Source organism: Strix aluco, chromosome 2 (assembly GCF_031877795.1).
Source record: "Strix aluco isolate bStrAlu1 chromosome 2, bStrAlu1.hap1, whole genome shotgun sequence".
Taxonomy (NCBI): domain Eukaryota; kingdom Metazoa; phylum Chordata; class Aves; order Strigiformes; family Strigidae; genus Strix; species Strix aluco.
In genome coordinates, this window is record NC_133932.1 from 122300400 (window position 1) to 122321534 (window position 21135).

Below are 21135 nucleotides of genomic sequence, written 5' to 3' on the forward strand. Positions count from 1 at the left end.
AAGATCATCTAGTTCTAACCCTCGCTTCAGCTTCATGGTACTGCATACTCACAACTGATTTATGATACAAGTTTTAAAGAGTGCTTTGAATTTGCAGTGCTAACGATTAATAACGATAAAGAACTAGTCATTAGCAATGTGTGCTGTTAACAACTATTAATGTAGTACACTTTTATTTTACTGTTTAAAAGTGGCCTCATTTATCAGTCTTCCAAACACTACAATCAAAATCTCCAATTTTATGATTATACATGTATACATACATGCAGGAGTTTCATCTGAGCTCTTGCAATGAAGGTTTGCAGGCCTAAAGGTATATTAAACACTAGTCAGTAAGATATAATGGAAGGTGTCACATGGAAATACACTGCTTTTTCTTACAGGATCACAGATCTGGTTAACAGCAGTCCATGTCCAGATATTTCAGAGATTTCAACATGAAGTTATTTAGTGCCAAAAGATTATTTTGACAAAAACATCATGTATCATACACTTAGCATGGATTATATGACAATTTAATGAGAGATTTCAAAATGTAATGGCAAATTCTAATGTGCACCTTATGTAACTTCTTTGTATGTGGTTATCTGAGTAAGGGAAAGGCTCTTCTCATTCCAATGTTGTTGTGTACAAGACATGTTTTTGGGCCACAATGTCTATGATCAATTAATTATGGCTGAGGAGAAAAATAATGGCCAAACGTCTAGGTAGACACCTAGCATGAGGTGAGGGGGATCCTTCCCAAGTATGCGTAGTATCTGCATTTCAAAGAGAATTTGCACACATTACAGCTAAACGGACACCCACAATAAGAATTCAATGGTTGGAAATCAAGCTTTACAATATATGTAAAAAAACCCCACCAAAACGAACCAACCCAGAACAACAAAGGAAAAAAAAAGAAAGTAATACTGGATTTTGCAAGCATTGTAGCAGTAATTTTAATGAATCTCAATTTCAAGCCAGTGCCATGTTTCACTATTACAAGGAAAAAATTTAATATTTAAAATCATTAAACATTGCCTTGTGAATATGAGAGAAATGAAGAGACTAAATTCAAATCTAAAATATATTAGTGTTTGTGGAAACACAAGATATTAGACTCACGTCTTGTGAGTGTGCTCTCACCTTCATATGGAGAAAGAAGTGATAGCCTGTTATTGGACATAGAGACTTCAAAGCTGATTACATACATGTAACATTGTCATTCCCTCAGTTGTATTTAACTTACTTTTTCACTTCTTATGTTTCAATACTCAAGATAATTCCTTAGACCTTATTTTTAATGTAGTTACCAGGGGGAAAAAAAGTTGTCTTTTCAAATTAGATACTTTCCTACCTGATTAAGTTTCTTCCATAGATTGAGAACAGGAGAAAGTTCAGTAGACCATATTTCTCTGTCAAATTTGCAGCCAGCAGTTACTGACCTGCTCAGGATACGAAGCTGTGAAATGACCTGAGTGATGAGAATACAAATGCAATCTTTAAGAAGGATAAACAAACTTATTTTAGTACAAAAATGCAACACAATAGCACATACTGATTTATCTATGGACTATACTTTTCTGCATACTTAATTACTAGTCATGATCTATTCAAAACACAAACAATACCCATATCCAAATATAGAACATACTTGAGCCTCATTCATATTAAGCCCTAAACAAACAAATCCATGTTTTTCTTATCACAGTTATTGTCTTTGTTCAACTATAATTAAAAACTAATGAGGTGTATAATTAATTAAAAAGCATCTTTTCCACAAAATCTACAGACAAAACTCAAGCTCTGACTTTAACTAGGCTCCATCTGTAATTAAAAAAAGAGAAACAAAAAAGCAGAATATGTTACTAAATATATATAGTACCTATCTGGCATCAAAACTCCAAGACAGTTATAATCAATTCATAATGATCTCCAACAGATCTCTTACTTAGATATTCATGCTACATCATATTATTTAACTGCATATTTTTTAAAGAAAGAAAGCAAGCAATTAAAATAATAACTACAAAACTTTCAGAAAGAAGGGAAGCTTTCAGTTCATTAGGTCCAACTGCCTTTTATTGTTAGCAACCCTGATGACTCCACACATAAATGTATCAAATATATGTATACATAGATAAAGAAAGAATACTGAAATTAAAATTCTTCAGTGATATTGCAGTCTGTCCTGTAGACTGCATATAAAACTCCTGGTATTTTTCAGTATTTTAGCTAAATTTTAGTTATTTTCCACACTACATTTTTTGGAATACATGTTAGAGAAGAACTTACTAATTCTTTCCTCTTTTGCTTGACTTCAAAGAATTAAAACTGATAATAAATTTTTTTTAATCATTCAGAAGGACTGGACTATTTAATTGTTAGACAGAATGAGGCAGGAAATCAAGTTGTTTCTGCTGGCTTTTGACTTATTGTCTATTTGAGAGGTGCAATGATGTGTTTTCTTTTTCATTTTTTTTTTCATTGAAGCAAACAGCAGCTTCTTATTAGCTTTGATATGGACTATGAAGCACTACAAGACTATAAAACACTGAACCATTATTTTAACTTCTATAACATTTACTATAATTTTATTCTTATATTAAATGTCTTAAAAGACATAAAACAAAAGATAAATATACATAATGAATAAATATATCAAATCTATCTCTATAACATAGAATCATAGAATCATTTAGGTTGGAAAAGACCCTTAAGATCAAGTCCAACCATAAACCTAACACTGTCAAGTCCACACTAAACCATGTCCCTAAGCACCATGTCCACATGTCTTTCAAATACCTCCAGGAATGGTGACTCAACCACTTCCCTGGACAGCATTTTCCAATGCTTGACAGCCTTTTCTATTAATAAATATTTCCTAATATCCAATCTGAACCTCCTCTGGCACAACTTGAGGCCGTTTCCTCTTGTCCTGTCACTTGTTACTTGGGAGAAGAGACTGACACCCACCTCTCTGCAACCTCCTTTCAGGTAGTTGTAGAGAATGACAAGGTCTCCCCTCAGCCTCCTCTTCTCCAAACTAAACAACCCCAGTTCCCTCAGCCGCTCCTCATAAGACTTGTGCTCTGGACCCTTCACCAGCTTCGTTGCCCTTCTCTGGACACGCTCCAGCCCCTCAATGTCATTCTTGTAGTGAGGGACCCAAAACTGAACACAGTAATCCAGGTGCGGCCTCACCAGTGCTGAGTACAGGGGTAAGATTACCTCCCTGTCCCTGTTGGCCATGCTATTTCTGATACAAACCAGGATGCCATTGGCCTTCTTGGCCACCTGGGTGCACTGCTGGCTCATATTCAGACAGCTGTTGACCAACACCTCCAGGTCCTTTTCCACCAGGCAGCTTTCCAGCTACTCTTCCCCAAACCTGTAGTATTGCATGGGGTTGTTGAAACCCAGCTGGAGGACCCAGCACTGAGCCTCATTGAACCTCATACAATTGGCCTCGGCCCATCAATCCAGCCTATCCAGATCTCTCTGAAGAGCCTTCTTACCCTCAAGCAGATCAACCCTCCACCCAACTTGGTGTTGTCTGCAAACTTAACAAGTGTGCACTTGATCCCCTTGTCCAGATCATCGATAAAGATATTAAACAGAACTGGCCCCAATACTTGTGACCAGCCACCAACTAGATCTAACTCCATTCACCACCACTCTTTGGGCCCAGCCATCCAGCCAGATTTTACCCAGTGAAGAGTATGCCCATCCAAGCCATGAGCAGTCAGTTTCTCCAGAAGAATCCTGTGGGAAATGGTTTCAAGACTGCCACCCAGAAGTCCAAGATGGAAGTTCTGCTAACGCCCCTCCTTACTTCGCCAAGAATCAAAAACTGTGCCCAAGTCAGACTCCAACCATCACATCACCCACAAGTCCAGCTGGGCGCCTTCCCTAGTTGGCTCACTCACCAGCTGTGTCAGGAAATTATCTTCCACACACTCCAGGATCCTCCTGGACTGTTTCCTCTCTGCTGTATTGTATTTCCAGCAAACATCTGGTGAGTTGAAGACCCCCATGAGAACAAGGTCTAGCAATTGTGAGACTTCTCCCAGCTGCTTATAGAGTATTTCATCTGCCTCTTCATCCTGGTTGGGTGGTCTATAAGAGACTCCCACCATGATACCTGCCTTGTTGGCCTTTCCCCTGATTCTTACTCATAAACACTCAAGTCTATCATCATTAAGCTCTAGACAATCAAAATACTCCCTAACACACAGGGCTACTCCACCACCTCTCCTTCCTTGCCTATACCTTCTGATGAATTTATAGCCATCAACTGCAGCACTCCAGTTGTGCAAATCATCCCACCATGTTTTCCTGATGGCAACTACGTCATAGTTTTTCTGCTGCACAATGGCTTCCAGCTGCTGTTTGTTGCCCATGATGCGTGCACTGGTGTAGATGTACTTCAGCTGGGCTATTTATCCCAATACCTTTTTGGGGGGAGAAGCCCTAATTCCTATTAATAGGCCATTCTCAGCTGTTTCCATGATTTCTAACACATCAATAACCCTTGCATCTTCGCTTCTGCATGGATCTCCATCCCCTACCTTCACTGAGATGGCAGACCTAAGGACCTCTCTAGCACACCATGCCTCAAACACTGGTGCGGTGCCCCTAGGCTTATCTCTAGCGAGCCTGGTTTTATTCCTTCCCCCCTTCAAATCTAGTTTAAAGCTCTTGCCATGAGCCCTGTTAACTCCTATGCAAAGATCCTTTTCTGACATTGAAACAGGTGTACTCCATCTGTTGCCAGCAGGTCTGGTGTCTTGTAAACTGACCCATGATCAAAAAGCCCAAAATTCTGCCAGTGACACCAGGCTGAGAACCAGGTATTAATTTGCTGGCTCTTCCTGTTTCTTCCCTCATCATTCTCTGCAACTGGAAGGATAAAGCAGAACACTACTTGTGCTCCTGATCCCTTAAGCAGTTGTCCCAAGGCCCTGAAGTCTCTTGATTGCCCTCGGACTTCTTGTTGCAACTTCATCACCTGAAAAATCAATAACAGATAATAATCTGAGGGCCGTACCAGGGTAGGAAGCTTTCTCTTCACATCTGTAACTCGAGCCCCAGGGAGGCAGCAGATGTGGGTCCAATGGCATATTGGGCCTTCTGTTCCCTTCAGAAGGGAGTCTCCTATGACGATGACCTGTCTTTTTTTCTTTATGGAAGCGGTTTTGATGCAGGGCACAGGTTGACTTAACGTTGGCAATGCCTCCAAGCTAGATGAACCATCGTCCTCGTTATTGTCCGGTTCCACTTGCAGAACCTCATACCTATTACACAAGGGCGCCTGGGAAGGTGGGGTAGTCACAGAGGAGACGTGCCTGCTGTGCCGGGCACGAACTTGTTCCCATTGCCCCCTATCCCTTAAGTCACCCTGTTCAGCCAGGCGGAGAGAGGATCGGGAATCCTCCGTACCATGCATCCTGTCTGCCTGTTGGGCCTGTCCCAGGGAAGGTGGGGTGTGATTCCAGTAGTCTCTCTCTCTCTCTCTTTCTTGCACTCCCTGATACTGAACCTACTCGCCTCCTCCCAGAGCTCTGTCACTAAGTGGAGGAGTTCCTGCACCGGGATGCACCTCCCACAGCTGTGCTCACTGCTGCCATCCCGGACTGGCATCTGAGCAGGGCCCACCCTGCAGCCTGGCACCGGGGTGGCAGCATGTTCCCACCACGGCTCTGGCTGGGCAGCTGTGTCAGCCGTGGTGGGTGCAGAGCTTAGAGAGGCCATGGCTTTCTGCCAGGTAGAGAGTAAAGCAAGCAGTAGAACCACAGCTCTGGACAACAGGAGAGCAGATTTTAGCTTAGTCAGGGATCTTCTTGGCAGGATCCAATGGGCAACTGCCCTGGAGGGTAAAGGGGGCCAGAAGAGTTGGTTAATCTTCAAGAACAAATTCCTCAAAGCACCAGAACAGTCCCTTCTGATGTGCAGGAAGCAAGCATGATAAGCAAGCCAAAGAAAAAGTATAGCAGAAGATCAATACGGATGAAGAGGAAGCTAGTGATCTCAAATGTAAAAAGGTAATCCACAGAAGATGGGAGCAGGGATGGACTACCCAGCAGGGATATAAAGACATTGCTCAATTGTGTTAGGATGGAGTGAGGCAAACCAAATCGCAGCTGAGTTTGAAACCAGCAATGGATGTGAAGGCCTACAAGAAGGGCTTCTGCAAGTATTCTAGTAGCTAAAGGGAGGAAAAGAAAACACAAGTCACTGCTCAGTATAGCTTCTGTTATGGAAAATACGATTTCAACCTCTTATTCTCATAACTTAAAATTAAACTTAATAATTCTTTGTGTGTTCCAGCTATTGTGAATAGCAGAAAAGATTCTTGCTTAATTTAGCAAAAAATTATTTTCGCTGATTAATGTTTTGATCATAGTGTCTTTATCATTCCTGTTATTCTTCCTCCTTTTCACTCTGCACAGATGTAAATGTTCTGACAAGCAATACAGATAACAAACACACATTTCTGCCTTCCAGTTATCATTTTTTTAGCTATAGTTCTGGCTATTGTAATTTGGTTTAGGATAGTTGTCTGCCATCATTTGCAAAGAAATAAAACATTTATATCAAATATACTTTAACTGGTAATTCAGTTTGCAGTACTTCATATAAAGTTGCATATTTATACTATAAAGCTGCAAAAAGTTTATATGATTGCTTTGTGAATATGGGGGATTGAAAATATTAAGTATTGTATTCTTTTTTTAAGTGCCTTCATAGATATAAACACTTAGCTTCATATAGCTGAAATGAATTTGAAAAGTAGTGACTGCAAGATCAAGTAATTAAAGTATTTTCTCACTCTAGTGTATAGGTTTAGCTATTTCTAATTATCTAATCATAGAATTTGTCAATATAATTTAAATAGGAAATACACTATCTATCCATTATTTCATTCTTTGTTCTTCAGTGCACCTATATCTGTTTCTGCTTCGTATATTTTGTCAAAGTAGCTCAAAAATATTGGGATGTGATTATCAAAAGTAAAACACTTAAAAGTGTTCAATCAAAAGAAATCAAGTTTTAACTCTCAGTGTTTCAGAGCACTGTAACATAGTATGATCTTTTATCAAATGTTCATGGAAATTCTTTAACTCTTTCCAGTTCATCACATTTCTTCTCTGAAGTACAACAGTGATGGTATGATGGTAGCATAACTTACTACTAAAGTTTCCATGACAGCACACTGTTTTCAATTGACTGTAACTTTTTTAAATTAGTGGGTTGGGTTGAAACTTCGTGTACTGGTGGTTCTTTCAGCCTGATTACTTTTTGAAAATTTTAGCCTAGAACAGTCATTGACCTTCAAGAAACAGAGGAAACATACATTTTAGTCATGTCAAAATACTCAGATTGACCTCATCTTGGAGCTGCTTCAGCATCCCAAACTTTTGCTAAGGGGCTGCAAATTTGATGGACATTTTTTTGTATGCCATTTTTTATATCCATGAAATCTGTCCAAAATTAAGAAAGAATTAGAGATTGTAAAATAGTAACTCATATTACTGCTTCAATATAATGACAAGTTTGATTTTAGAACTTGAATGCTATAAGTATTTTATTCTCACAAATCACAGTGAAGTTTCTTACAGTGCTGACCAGTCTATGCTACTTCAAATCAGCTAAGGCCTGAGAAAAGGTTTACTCAGTACTCTCAAATCAGTCTCTGTCTGAATGTTATGCAAATGAAAAGAGAAGTTGAATTTTTTATCGGATCATAGAATAATTCAAGTTGGAAAGGACCTCAGGAGTTCTCTAGTCTAACCTCCTGCTTGAAGCATGGTAAGCTCTGAGATCACACCAGGTTGCTCAGGGCTTTATCTGGCATGGTCTTGAAAAATCCCAAGTACAGATATGGCATAACTTCTCTGAATGATCTGTTCCACTGCTTTACTGTCCTAATGAAAAAGTTTTCCCTAATATCCAATCTGGAACTTTCTTGTTACAGTTTATGTCCTGTAAAAACAAGAGAGTCAAATGCATGGATGGGGACAAAGAATGTGTTACGATTGGGAATGACCTGAATAAAATCATGACTGGGATATATATCCCTATTAGAATTATCGGGTGTATCACAAAAGTCTCCCAGGTTATGTAGTATGCTTGTAGTCGCTCCACGGAACTGTTTTCACATCCACGCAAGAGAAACAAGTTTGGAGTTGGAAGGGAAACTGGATTTAAAAGAAAGAGTGTCAGGAATACATCCCTAGGGGCCATATGGAAGACAAAAATGCCTCTGTAAGGTTGCAGGACAGGAATGAGCACACAGACTGAATGAGTACCTAGGAGATGAGCTTGATTCAGCTCACAAAAGGAATATGATTAGGAATCTGTATTTAAGGAGACCAAAAAGCTCTTGGGTTGAGAGAGGGGACTGTACATAGTCACTTAAATCAAACTTACAACATACAAGCACAAATTCACCCCACCTACCCTTAGGCACTTACTTAAAGCTTACTTAGAACTTACTTAAATTACAAAGATTACTACCTTAGCCTCCCTACATAATCAATAGACAGACCTATGTGAGCTAATTTGTCATGTGGAAGGCCCTCCTATTGAGTACATAGGAAAACTAAGTTTCTTACATAGGTAAGATAGGTGGGTCTATGCTGTGGAAATTAGAATGAGGATTTTCCTTTCCCAGCAACCTAACTTCAAAACTCAATAAGAATTCAGCTCCTCTCACTGCACTATATATATGTTACCATCAGGTCAACTTACAATCAACTAAAGACACTCTCGGATGAGATTAATTGTGCCTCAAATACGATACTTCGATGATCACAAAGAGAGACTAGAAGTGACTAGCACAGATGCAGACATCTAGGTCTCTTAAATCACATCTTTTGCACTCTAGTTTGGAAAGGTACCAAGGTATGTATTTATAATACTAAGGAAACTGAAAATCTAATCATAGTTGTGTAATACAGGGTACCCAAAATAAGAGTACTTTTAGAATACTTAAACTTTGAATGCTCACCTTTGCTACTGCAACATGTTCTTTTAATACATTATACACTAAAAGCTCTTATATATTGTGCTAATTTGGGCCAAATACACATCTAAATATTTTTAATAATGATAAGAGTGAAAAAATCTATCATAAAGCAGGAAATCGGTACCATCACTGAAAATATGAGAGGGATGGAAAGGTAGGTAATCAAAATATAAAAGCAATCACCAATAATGGTCTGTTTAAAGAGAGGTGAGAAGATTATTCAGAACCATGAGTCTTTGTAGAAGCTGTTTTAAGTAAGGTCAACCAATCATAACAGTATTCATACAAAAAATTCAATAGAATAATTTATTTGTGAACAGTGCATCTAATAACTATGAATGGCATGCAGAAACTGCTACTGAATATTTTCTCCATTCTTACTGGAAAATTCATACACTGTATGTTTTTTTTGCATTGTCAGCACAGAAAAATGTAAAGTGCATACATTAATAAATGTGGGGTAGTCAAAATGTCAACATTTGTTTGCCTAGTTATTTAGTTAATTGTGCATCTCAGCTTTTTAATCTACTGCATACGTTATGGGTTTCTGAGGATATATGCTGCTATGATATTGACCAACACATTACAGTAAAAAACCCATGTATTTAGAGAAACTGAGAGATATAATGAACAGAATGGAAAGCAATAAAGACAATGAATGATTCCATGTAACTTCATATGGAACTACTAGAAAGTAATGTTTGACTTAAAAATTAAAATAAAAATTCATAGAAAAATAAAAATGATTAAATGCCAAGATTTTAAGTTTTCATTCCCTGGAACTTAGATAAAACCAGATTTCTAGGAACACAAAATCTATTTCCGTTATTTACTCATGCACAAGATGAGGAAAAAGTCTTGCCTTCAGTAATTCACAGCCACTGCAAAAAACTGTTACTTCACAAATACAATATATAATAAACACAGGCTTTTATCTAAGTCTTGTATGTATTTCAGAAGCAATCTACCCTACAAATCATACCCAAAAAAATCAAATTTTACACACAGTATTACAATTTGAAAAAGAGGAAAGTCATAAAGTCAAAAATGTATTGTGAAATTCCATGTCTCTGAATTAAAAATAAATTAAAAAATCTAGGCTTAATCATTTCTGAACTATGATTACTGTTCTAAGAATACAAAGCAGAAAAGATTTGCTAGTCATATAAATGCTATTTTTTTTCAAGACTATGGAACAGATAAAAGGATTTTTATTTTTGTACAAAAAGCTAACAAACTTCTCAGTAAATCTATAGACAATGTCAAAGCAGATACTCTACTGCCATCTACCAGTTTTAAAAGGATGTAGTCTTAGCACAGAAACCACTTCTATGTTTCATTTCTTGGAATGAAACAATATATCCCTTTACACAGCTGTTCAAGGAGATATTTCTGTTTTTATAAGACTTTACAGCTCAAACTAAAATATGAAGTTATAACATAGTCACTTTGGTAAATATTAGAAAGTAGTAACTCAGTGCAATGCAACTATATCTTCATTGTGTCAAGAGAGGGAACGGGTGTCAGTTTGATATGCCTTCTGACAGGACTACATGCTTCCATACTGTTCCTCATAGTTTGGCTGCTGTTACCCACGTGGCTGTGAAAGTAGTCTAAGACTGAGCTGCCAATGAAACCTCTCTGACTTTCAGTCTCTCTGTGTCCCCCATCTCTCTGCAAGAACAGGGTCCATGGAGGTTGGATGATGGTACTTTAATGGTATTCATAACTAAATCATTTGTACTGCATGTACATGAGTAAGAAACAGTGTACGTCTACTCTTGCTCTTTTGTTGTTCCCTCAAGGCCACCTCAAAGCTGCACTTTCACTCAATAAGGATGTGAAGTAGGACTGGACTCAGGACAGAGAAACATGCCTTCTTAATCAAAATACAAAGCAAATGAGGGAAAGACATTGACACCACCTATATCTTCTTTTATAAAGAAGAGGATCATATACATCTGACACCAGGAAGACCCTCTGCAGAGCAGGGGTTCAGTGGAGGAGGAAATAACATCAGCATAAGCCTACTACTGACCCAGCCAGTATTCTAGTTGCACCTTCTCACTAACTAAGGGGTTTATTTTGTAGAGGTCCCCAGAATATATATTACCTGGAGAACATGATGCTAAAAGGAAGGCCAGAAGAGGTGGTTGACCTTAGCTAATTACACACCCTGACAAAATTTAAGAAAACCGAAAAATTGCAGACTGTTCTTAGAAGAGAACTTCTCATATGCAGTGCACCAATATATTCTCATATACATAGCACCAATCCTATGGGAATTAATAAAGCTACTTGAAGAACTGCATTGATTAACTGCAATTGTAAAAAGCTGTGTTTTCAGTTAGAGCACAGTACTGTGCCTTCCACTCCATTATGTGGCACCACACATTTCTTCCATGCAGCACCACAGGTGTATACAAAATACTCCCCATATTTTAAAAATTCTTGCTAAGTACTCAAATTGCTCAACTGCAGGGTAATAATAAACACAGTTTAGCATTACTCATCAATTTCTTCTAGAGCTTATTAGTCATATATTTGTGATGTGGGATGCATTTAATAAATGTCAGTAATTATATGCTCTGCACAGCTGATACAACGGTTATATAAATGCAAAATTATTTTAAGAAAATAGATTTATGTTCATTCTGACATCTACAGCAATAACATGACACATTCAAGAATAATTTCAATTGCATGCTTTTCAATAATTATACCCATATTACTCTATGTGGCATGATTAGAATTATGGAGGAGCAGTAGATATAAAATTAGGTACCAGCACTCAGAGTCCTATGAGCTAGATTTTGAACGAGGAAATCTAGTCTGTTGATGAACACACAAGAAGCCACAGCTATCATTATATTACAACTGCACCTTGAGAAATAACCACACACCACAGCCCCACTATTCTATAAACAGTAGAAACACTGCAGTCAAATGTATGACTGTAATATTGGGTAGACATACAGACCATAACTTTTCTTTAGATGACTTCAGTGATAGCAGCAGTGGAGACTTAGTGTATAATCTCAAGCATGACCCAGCAATCTAAGAGTTCCAGACATCCTTGTACGCCCTCCCCTACACAAGCTGTCTCTGTTGCTGTCATTAACAAGGTGAAAACCAGCACTGGAACTATACTATAATCATACATCTGACTACAGTTTTAGGAAGACAGAGAGCAGTTTTAATCTAAGTAAATAAGATATGCAAGGAATGGTGGGAAGAGGTACAGAATCAGCCAGTGACTTACTGAAAATAAGAGCAGGTCAGCAACTAAGTTAAAAAAAAAGAACCCAAGGATAAAATGCTGTTTTACTGAAGCCAGCAAGACCAATGCAATTACATTTAATGAGGCAAAATATACTTCATGTTTCCTGACCCTGGTTCTTACCTTGTTTGCCTTACTAGATTACCCTATGCTGTTTTCCATTATTAGTTTACTATTAATTTTAACTCAGCAAGTATTCATTACAAAATAAAAAATAGCTATAAAAAAGATAATTGGGTTTTTCTACAAAATTTGTAAGTTTCAAGCACAGACAGAAGAGCAACAGTAATTATTTTAAATGAGTACTATATTTAGCAGCTACACTAAGGTATGATGAGCCATTCCTTTCAACTTCTAACAGATTTCATTCAAGAAATTGTTGTTTCTCTTTAAGCAATCACATCAATAAAAAGAATGTATTGTGAGATTTCTGTGCTAATATAATTTTTGTGCAGTATACAGTTAGAGAACATGCTTTTTGCCTGATTTTGTAAACCTAACTTTGTTCAGATATCATAGAATCATAGAATGGTTTGGGTTGGAAGGGACCTTAAAGATCATCTGGTTCCAACCCCCCTGCCATGGGCAGGGACACCTTCCACTAGATCAGGTTGCTCAAAGCCCCGTCCAACCTGGCCTTGAACACTGCCAGGGAGGGGGCAGCCACAGCTTCGCTGGGCAACCTGTTCCAGTGCCTCATCAATCTCATAGTAAAGAATTTCTTCATTATATATAATCTAAGTCTACCTATATATAATCTAAGTCTACCTATCATAATTTACTTTAAGTCATCCTGATGTAATGGGTGAATATTATTTCTGCATGTTGAGTACCTGCTAGAACAAACACTTAAGTTTTCAAATTATTCAGTTGTCATTCATGACAAGTACGAAATGTCACAGTATGTGTACATGAAAATAAGTACGAATACAGACACAGGTCATTGCTACGCACTTTTAAATACTCTCTATAACAATGTGTATTCTAATCCTGTACACATCCATACTGATATTTATAGCAGTGATCTGCAAGATGAGATTTTTTACTGAGTATGAGAAATAAAGCACACAAGCTTTATACTATGTCAAAGAATTGCATCAACAAATTTTTCATGGGAATTATACTTTAAAAGCTTGAATAAAATTCATGAGATATCTGCTAGCTTATAAAATTTTAACTCAAATTAAGAGTTACCTTTCAGTCACAGAAGCCCTTTTAATACCATTATTTACAACTGTATATCTTTATATGGCAAAATGTATGTAAAAAAGCTGTATTATTAATGATGACATTACTGAAGGAAATTTCTAAAGTGCTGGTTAAGAGACAAAATTGCAAATGCAGGTGGGAATTATTATTTATATTTATATGTATGTTGAGGATAGGTGAGGTAAACTGCAGAGTTAAGATTTTGGACTTTGGGAAAGCAGACATTGGTTTATTCACGGAACTGTTAGCAGAATCCCATGAGAAGTGAGCATAAGGGAGAGGGAAAATTGGAGACAGTATAGTGGACAGCACATTACTTTCAGCTGACTAAAAAGGGGAATAAAGCAGTATTTTTGAGTGAGCTTCAGAACAAATCACCTTATTGTGCAGAAAGACCAGGATTTTCAGAATGACTGGGTAAGCAGAGAGACTGTTTGGGTCTCTTGATGTATTGAAAGACACCAAAAAAAGGAACATATAGGAAGCAAATTAAGGACAGAGAAAGAAGATAAAAGCACTCCTTGGGCACTTCAGGATGAAAGTAGAAAAGTCAAAGCCCAGCTAGAGATAAGACTAGAAGGAAACATTAAGAGTGAGACAGGTTTCAACACATACGCAAAAGTTCAAAGAAAACATGGGGCATTTGACAAATGCAAGAGAACATAAGTGAGGGATGGTACATAAAAGCCTGAAGCTTTCAATGGCCTCTGTGCATGGTTTAGAAAGGAAAGGAGCAGCTAATAATGGCAGAGAAACATTCAGAGAACATGAACAAACTTATACTTGAACATGCAGTTAAATCCAGTTGCTGGCCAGTCACAGGTGCTGTTCCCCAGGGCTCAGTATTGGGGCCAGTTTTGTTTAATATCTTTATCAGTGATCTGGACGAGGGCATCAAGTGCGCACTTGGTAAAATTGCAGATAACACCAAGTTGGGTGGAGGGTTGATCTGCTTGAGGGTAGGAAGGCTCTTCAGAGAGATCTGGATAGGCTGGATTGATGGGCCGAGGCCAATTGTATGAGGTTCAATGAGGCTCAGTGCTGGGTCCTCCAGCTGGGTCTCAACAACCCCAGGCAACGCTACAGGCTTGGGGAAGAGTAGCTGGAAAGCTGCCTGGTGGAAAAGGATCTGGTGATGTTGGTCAACAGCTGTCTGAATATGAGCCAGCAATGCGCCCAGGTGGCCAAGAAGGCCAATGGCATCCTGGCTTGTATCAGAAACAGCGTGGCCAGCAGGACTAGGGAAGGCACTGGCGTGGCCGCACCTGGATTACTGTGTTCAGTTTTGGGCCCCTCACTACAAGAAAGACATTGAGGGGCTGGAGTGTGTCCAGAGAAGGGCAACGAAGCTGGTGAAGGGTCCAGAGCACAAGTCTTATGAGGAGCAGCTGAGGGAGCTGGGGTTGTTTAACCTGGAGAAAAGGAAGCTGAGGGGCGACCTTACCGCTCTTTACAACCACCTGAAAGGAGATTGTAGCCAGGTGGGTGTCAGTCTCTTCTCCCAAGTAACAAGTGACAGGACAAGAGGAAACAGCCTCAAGTTGTGCCAGAGGAGGTTTAGATTGGATATTAGGAAATATTTATTAATTGAAAGGGTTGTCAGGCAGTGGAACAGGCTGCCCAGGGAAGTGGTTGAGTCACCATCCCTGGAGGTATTTAAAAGACATGTAGATGTGGTGCTTAGGGACATGGTTTAGTGGTGGGCTTGGCAGTGTTACTCGATGATCTTAAGGGTCTTTTCCAACCTAAATAATTTTACTCAAATCAATAAAATCCAGATGAGATTCACCCATGGCTGCTGGCCAATGTGATGGCAAGGCTGCTCTGTACTGCATATGAAAAATCATGGCAATCAGAGAAAATCCTTGCTGCTGTTAAGGGTAACATTATGCCTGCCTTAAGAAATGGATAGAGGATTCATGGAATGACAGACTATTCCACCTAATCTCTGTCCCTGGAGAGATCATGGAACACATCAACATGGAATCCACTTCCAAACACTAGGGGGAAAAAGAAGGCAATCAGAAACAGCTAACATGGCTTTACCAAGAGCAAACAATGCTTGACCAATCTGATTGACTTCTTGATGAAATGACTATATGAATGAGGGAAGAGCCGGGGATACTGCTAATAAGGCTTTTGACATCATCTTTGATTGCATTCCTATTTTGGAAGCTGAGGAAGTATGGACTTGAAGCATGATCTCAAAGAATGGGCTGGGTGGAAAAGTGGCTGTATAGCTGGAGTCAAATAGTAGTATCAAAGGCTGGACATCGGGATGGCAGCTAGTGAGAAGGAAAAACCTTGAAGGGCCCTTGATACTGGGGCTCACACCATTCAATTTCTCCATGAACAACTTGAATGATAACACACAGTGCACACAGACAAAGCAATAGACAGTTGGCAATAAGTTCCACTTAGAGAAGGAAGTTGGACTACATATAAACTCCAGATGTCCCTTCTAACCAGCATTTCTATATGTGATCTAAGAATACTCTAACCAGGGTTCCAATCCTTTCATGTCACCTTATATTGGTGTGCATGGCTTTCCTCCTGTTTCTCATGCATTCATTTTAACTTCTTCCAGTAGAAGAGAGACCCTCCCATTTCTGCATAACCAACAACCTGGTAATTATGGCAGTTTTCTTTCATCTCTTAAAATGTTCATTATACAATTTTTAGAAATGCTGTTGACATTACAGAGCTTGATCCAAAGTTCAATGGAAAGAAATAGATACTTCCAAAAGGTGATTCACCCCTTTATTTTAGATGCCTATCTAAGAATGGCACTAATTATTCCCTGTAGCTGCTTCTCTTTCTTTAGTAACAAAAAAATGGAAAACTAGTTAAGATGAGGTGAGTAATATTCATATGATTCAAGTTAGATGGGATGAATTACACTGGGGCTTCTTTTTTTAACTTCAGCTGGCTTTGATTTGGGCTTATCATATTTTTCTATCACAGTAACTAGACATTCAACAGAAAAACAAACTCACATGAAATTGTTCCAGTATTGATCAGGGGAATTTGAAGTGGCTTGAATCAATAAATATATCATAAGTCTTTTCTAGTAGGATTATAACAAAATATACTCTGAGAGTTGAACTACAAATCTGACAGAAACTCTCTGTGCATTTCATTTCAAAGATACACTTTTATTACAAAAAAATCTATTTTTAAAATACCATTGACTTTTGGAAATGTGCTGAAGAATAACATCTAAATAAAATATTTGGTATTAACACAGGACGTATTTTAAACAATACTAAAACACTAACTGAAGATAATATTATTAGTGAAGGAAACAGGATTTCACAGGTCTACATAATTCACTCTATGGCAGGTAGGAATATGTTATTCTTTGGAGATGGACTGTAACATACAGGAAGCCTAGACAACCATCAGAGAAAAATAAAGCTTTGTTAGATGAATATCATCCTTAGTACAGAAAATCTTTTTTCTGTTGTGTCGGTTTATCTGCCATCCTGTAGTGACTACCCAAAAGAATATGTCCATACTGGTAAATAAAAGGGGAAGTTTGTGACTTCCAACAAGAAGGAAAAGGCTCCTTCTCCACCTGCAGAATGAATATAAACAGGTGAAGAGGAAAAAGTTCTATCGGGGAGGCATGTGGGCTACCTGAGCCCGACTCATGGATCAGACCCAGTACCATTCAGAGGAAGTGGCAGGTTACCACGGACATGGGAGCCCAGGTGTGTTCTCACTGATTCTGCTAGTGAAGGGAATGGGACAGGAATGGATGCATGTGATCATGTTACCAGGTCACAATACTTGGTTGCAGAGTTGGGATGTTACAGACAACTTTGGCTATTATGGCTGTGACACCTTGTTTCTGGAGAGATTGACAGCTAGGGGCAGACAGAATCAATATGACAAGAATATCTGCCAACAGGCTTACTACTAGCAAGCAGAGCTTTAAACTAGGTTTGTCAGGCAGTGATGACCAGAGTCCAAAGAGAAACGGAGGGGCCGAAGGTTGGAATAAAGCACCTAGAGTATAACATGATGGGAAAGACATTCCTTTAAAGTAAGTCAGTTCTCTTGTTAACAATACAAAGAAGCATATTTAAAGTTACAGGAATTGTTTGACTCTTTATGGTGCCATTATGAATACCAGATGGGATTCCATAAAGACATTTTGAGATTAGTTAGATGAGACAGAAAACAGAATCAATTATTATCAAAAGAGCTGAGATAAATATCTAGGATTAAAAGACAAAGGGGTATCTCAGGGAACCATCCTTCTGCAATTACTTTCAGATAATAAAAATAATGGACTTGCTAACTGGGAGATGTGAGAGTGATTCTGATCACTCACTTTGAGACAAAACAGGCAAAGACAAGCATGCAATTGGGTTTGAGAGAAAGCTATCTAGCAAAATTAAATCACCTTGTATCTTCTACCCTGCCACAGAAAATGCTAGTCAGATTTGGATTACATGCGAGACTATAAAATTTGTCTGAAACGAGTTCTTAAAGCAAGTAATTTTGTTGCAAGATCTGAACCATCAGAACTGCAGAATATCACTTGACTGGTTCAAAAGCAAAAAAAAATTACAAAGGACAAAACGTAGGAGAAATACTCCCAGCAACTTAAGTTGAAGTGAATTGGAATCCACTTATTTGAAGTTACAAGTATTCACAGCTCAACATTTTTAATTGGTATACAAAATCTACAATTAAATAATTTTATAGCATTTCATTGAAAAATTAGTAAGAAGCTATAGTCTGTGGACTCTTCAACAATCTGAAGCTCAAAGGATTATTTTACATTTGTGATGCCCTTAAGCATTTTGAAGATGTGGTGGATTGACCTTGGCTGGATGTCAGGTGCCCACCAAAGCTGTTCTATCACTCCCCCTCCTCAGCTGGACAGCGGAGGAGAAAATATAACAAAAGGCTCATGGGTCAAGATAAGGACAAGAAGATCACTCATCAATTACTGTCACAGGCAAAACAGACTTGACTTGGGGAAATTAATTTAATTTACTACCAATCAAATCAGAGTAGGATAATGAGAAATAAAAACAAATCTTAAAACACCTTCCCCTCAGTCCCTCCCTTCTTCCCGGGTTCAACTTCATTCTCAACTTCTCTACCTTCTCCCTCCAAGCAGCACAAGGAAATGGGGAATAGGGGTTGCGCTGAGTCCATTTTGTGTTATCTTTACCACTCCTTCCTCCTCATTCTCTTCCTCTGCTCCAGCGTGGGGTCCCACTCGCATGAGACAGTCCTCCATGAACTTTACAAAGTTTCAATTATGCATGCACAATCACCCCCAAGAGGTCCTAAAAAGTGAACTGCAAGTCCACAGGCTTGCCTTCCACTTGCCATTCCTGGGATGGTGGGCACAGAAGGATCAAGACACAGTACTAGTATACAGAGAGGCTGTAACTATCCTTTATGCTTGCATGATATGTATAAGGAAGTGTACTCATTCATCCATAAAAATATCGAAAACAATCTATTCTTCAACCTTACTGAGACTTACCTGTCTCATATGATAGTCTTTGTGAAGCATTATGAATCTGTACATGTAAAAGAATGCTGAATTCCTGATGCAACATATTAAAATTACTATACACAGTATTCTATATAGAAATTAGCATTAAGAAAACTAAATGCTAGCCATATTGATTATTATTGGCAGTCATATTTGAAGAGTCTTGGATAATTTGGCAGTTACTGAATGGCATTTTTCACAAAATGCTTTACTATATTATTGGAGAATGCTTAGATTAAACAGTCAACTGATCATACATAGCTACTAGTTATAGTCTAAGCAAGGCTGAAGAATAGCTGCACTGTCAGCTGAGTTCTATTTTAACTGCACTGTTCTGCAGAGAGCACAAAGCAAGAGATGTGAGATTATTCATGACCATATTCAACCTAAGGGATGTTGTGTCAAATGCTTGTTGTAACAGTAGGTAAGGCAGAACCCGAAGAGCCACAGTGAACTCTAGAAATCCAGCCTCTAAAAATTTACCTAAGCTCTACTTACATAAAGTAGCTAAGGACAAAATCCAGAAAGAAATGTAAGTCATGTTGCTGAAAAGATCATGTCTATTTAAGTCAAATATTTTCTTATCAAAATGGCTCTTACCAGTATATATGCAGAATTAATACTCTCTGAACTACACTACAGAACATCATAAGACATAATTTCTATCAATTCAATTAGTAATTACCAATATTAAAATAATACAGCTAGTGATATTCAGCTCTTAAATTAGAATTGAAATTCTCTGCTAGAAAAAATAAAAGCTGTGAATATAATCAATATTTGCAAGGTTACTGAAAGAAGTCCATTTTTTTTAGTTGTGTTTTAGGTTTACTCAAACATTAGCAATGCACTAGGTTACAGAAGAGATCTCTGCATGACTGCAAAATGCTGCACTGTCCTGCAGCAAATTTCTGCTACAGCAGTGTGTTGCTGCAGCAGTACAAGCTATCATTCCTATACATGAAAAATAAATAATATTCATAGGAAGTCTACATAAAATCTACATTTCTATTACCTAATATTCTATTATTCATCCTGTGTAGTGAAACGATTTCATAAAGTGACATCAGATTTCTTGGAATACAATTACATTAGTTTAACTTCAGGGTTAATAGAATAGATCATAGTGTTATCTGTTTTAATACTTATTTTAAAAGATTTTTAACTGCTAAAAGATTGCTAATTATAATTTACTTAACATCAATGTACATCTGCATGATTATTTTAAATCTCTGAGCCTAAACATATGACTGAAGTTGAAACTGCTGTCGGTTGGTTCAAAACAAGTAACTTCAAAGTATGTATGTTTCAAAAAAACCTACTTTCCCTAATCCTGAGTTTAGTGGTGTAGATGATACAATTCTGTGCATCTCTGCATAAGGAAGAAGATGTTAGTAAAAATACAGAAGGAGAAATGATAACAGCTAGTAGATAAGAGACTATATGGGATAGTAGACATAAATTATAAGAGAATATATGACATACTTAGCACAGAATCAGTGAAGTAGTGGACACGGTGTTAAATTTCACGTTTCCAGTGCTAGTGACACAGTTACTGAGCTAGTAGCAATTTATTCATTCAGCTTTTCCCTGCTTTAGCTTGGTAATGGATTTATAAGAAACACTCTTGGTTAGAAGGCAATCATTCAATTTCAGATCGTGAACCATGAGATCACCTATGGACCTAAAATAGCTGACAAACTGTCAGAAATGGAATGGGAGTAGGATTCATAGTTAGGTAGAAAAACAATTTAAGAAAAATCTCCCATTTCTGTTACTTAAATTGCTGAAGACTTAAAGAAGTACCACATACTATTATTGGGAGAAAATCTCTCATATGACAAAGAAGCATGACACAGAATTGTAACTACAAGTCTCATATTTTCAAGATTATAATCCATAGTTTATAGATTATAATCAATGCTGTGACACATGAGTTCAGTAGAGTGTGAGTCTGCATGTAAATGTGTTCATTACCTATTTCCCTTCACAGGAACTCTGAATCTATTCTGACTTTGTGGAGGCTAAGGACTTATTTTCAAATACTAGCATTTTCTACAACTTCAGCTCTTAATTTCTGTAAGCATAGCTGAAACAAATGCAGTGTAT

General features: G+C 38.0%; 1 protein-coding gene across 1 annotated transcript in view; it reads right to left on the reverse strand.

Annotated features, from left to right (window-relative positions):
* Positions 1-21135, reverse strand: part of DYNC2H1 (dynein cytoplasmic 2 heavy chain 1) — a 187304-nt gene that overhangs the window by 42806 nt on the left and 123363 nt on the right. Inside the window, exon 83 of the mRNA XM_074816179.1 lies at positions 1340-1456. Coding sequence (XP_074672280.1) covers positions 1340-1456 — 117 coding nt within the window. The remainder of the gene's footprint in view (positions 1-1339; positions 1457-21135) is intronic.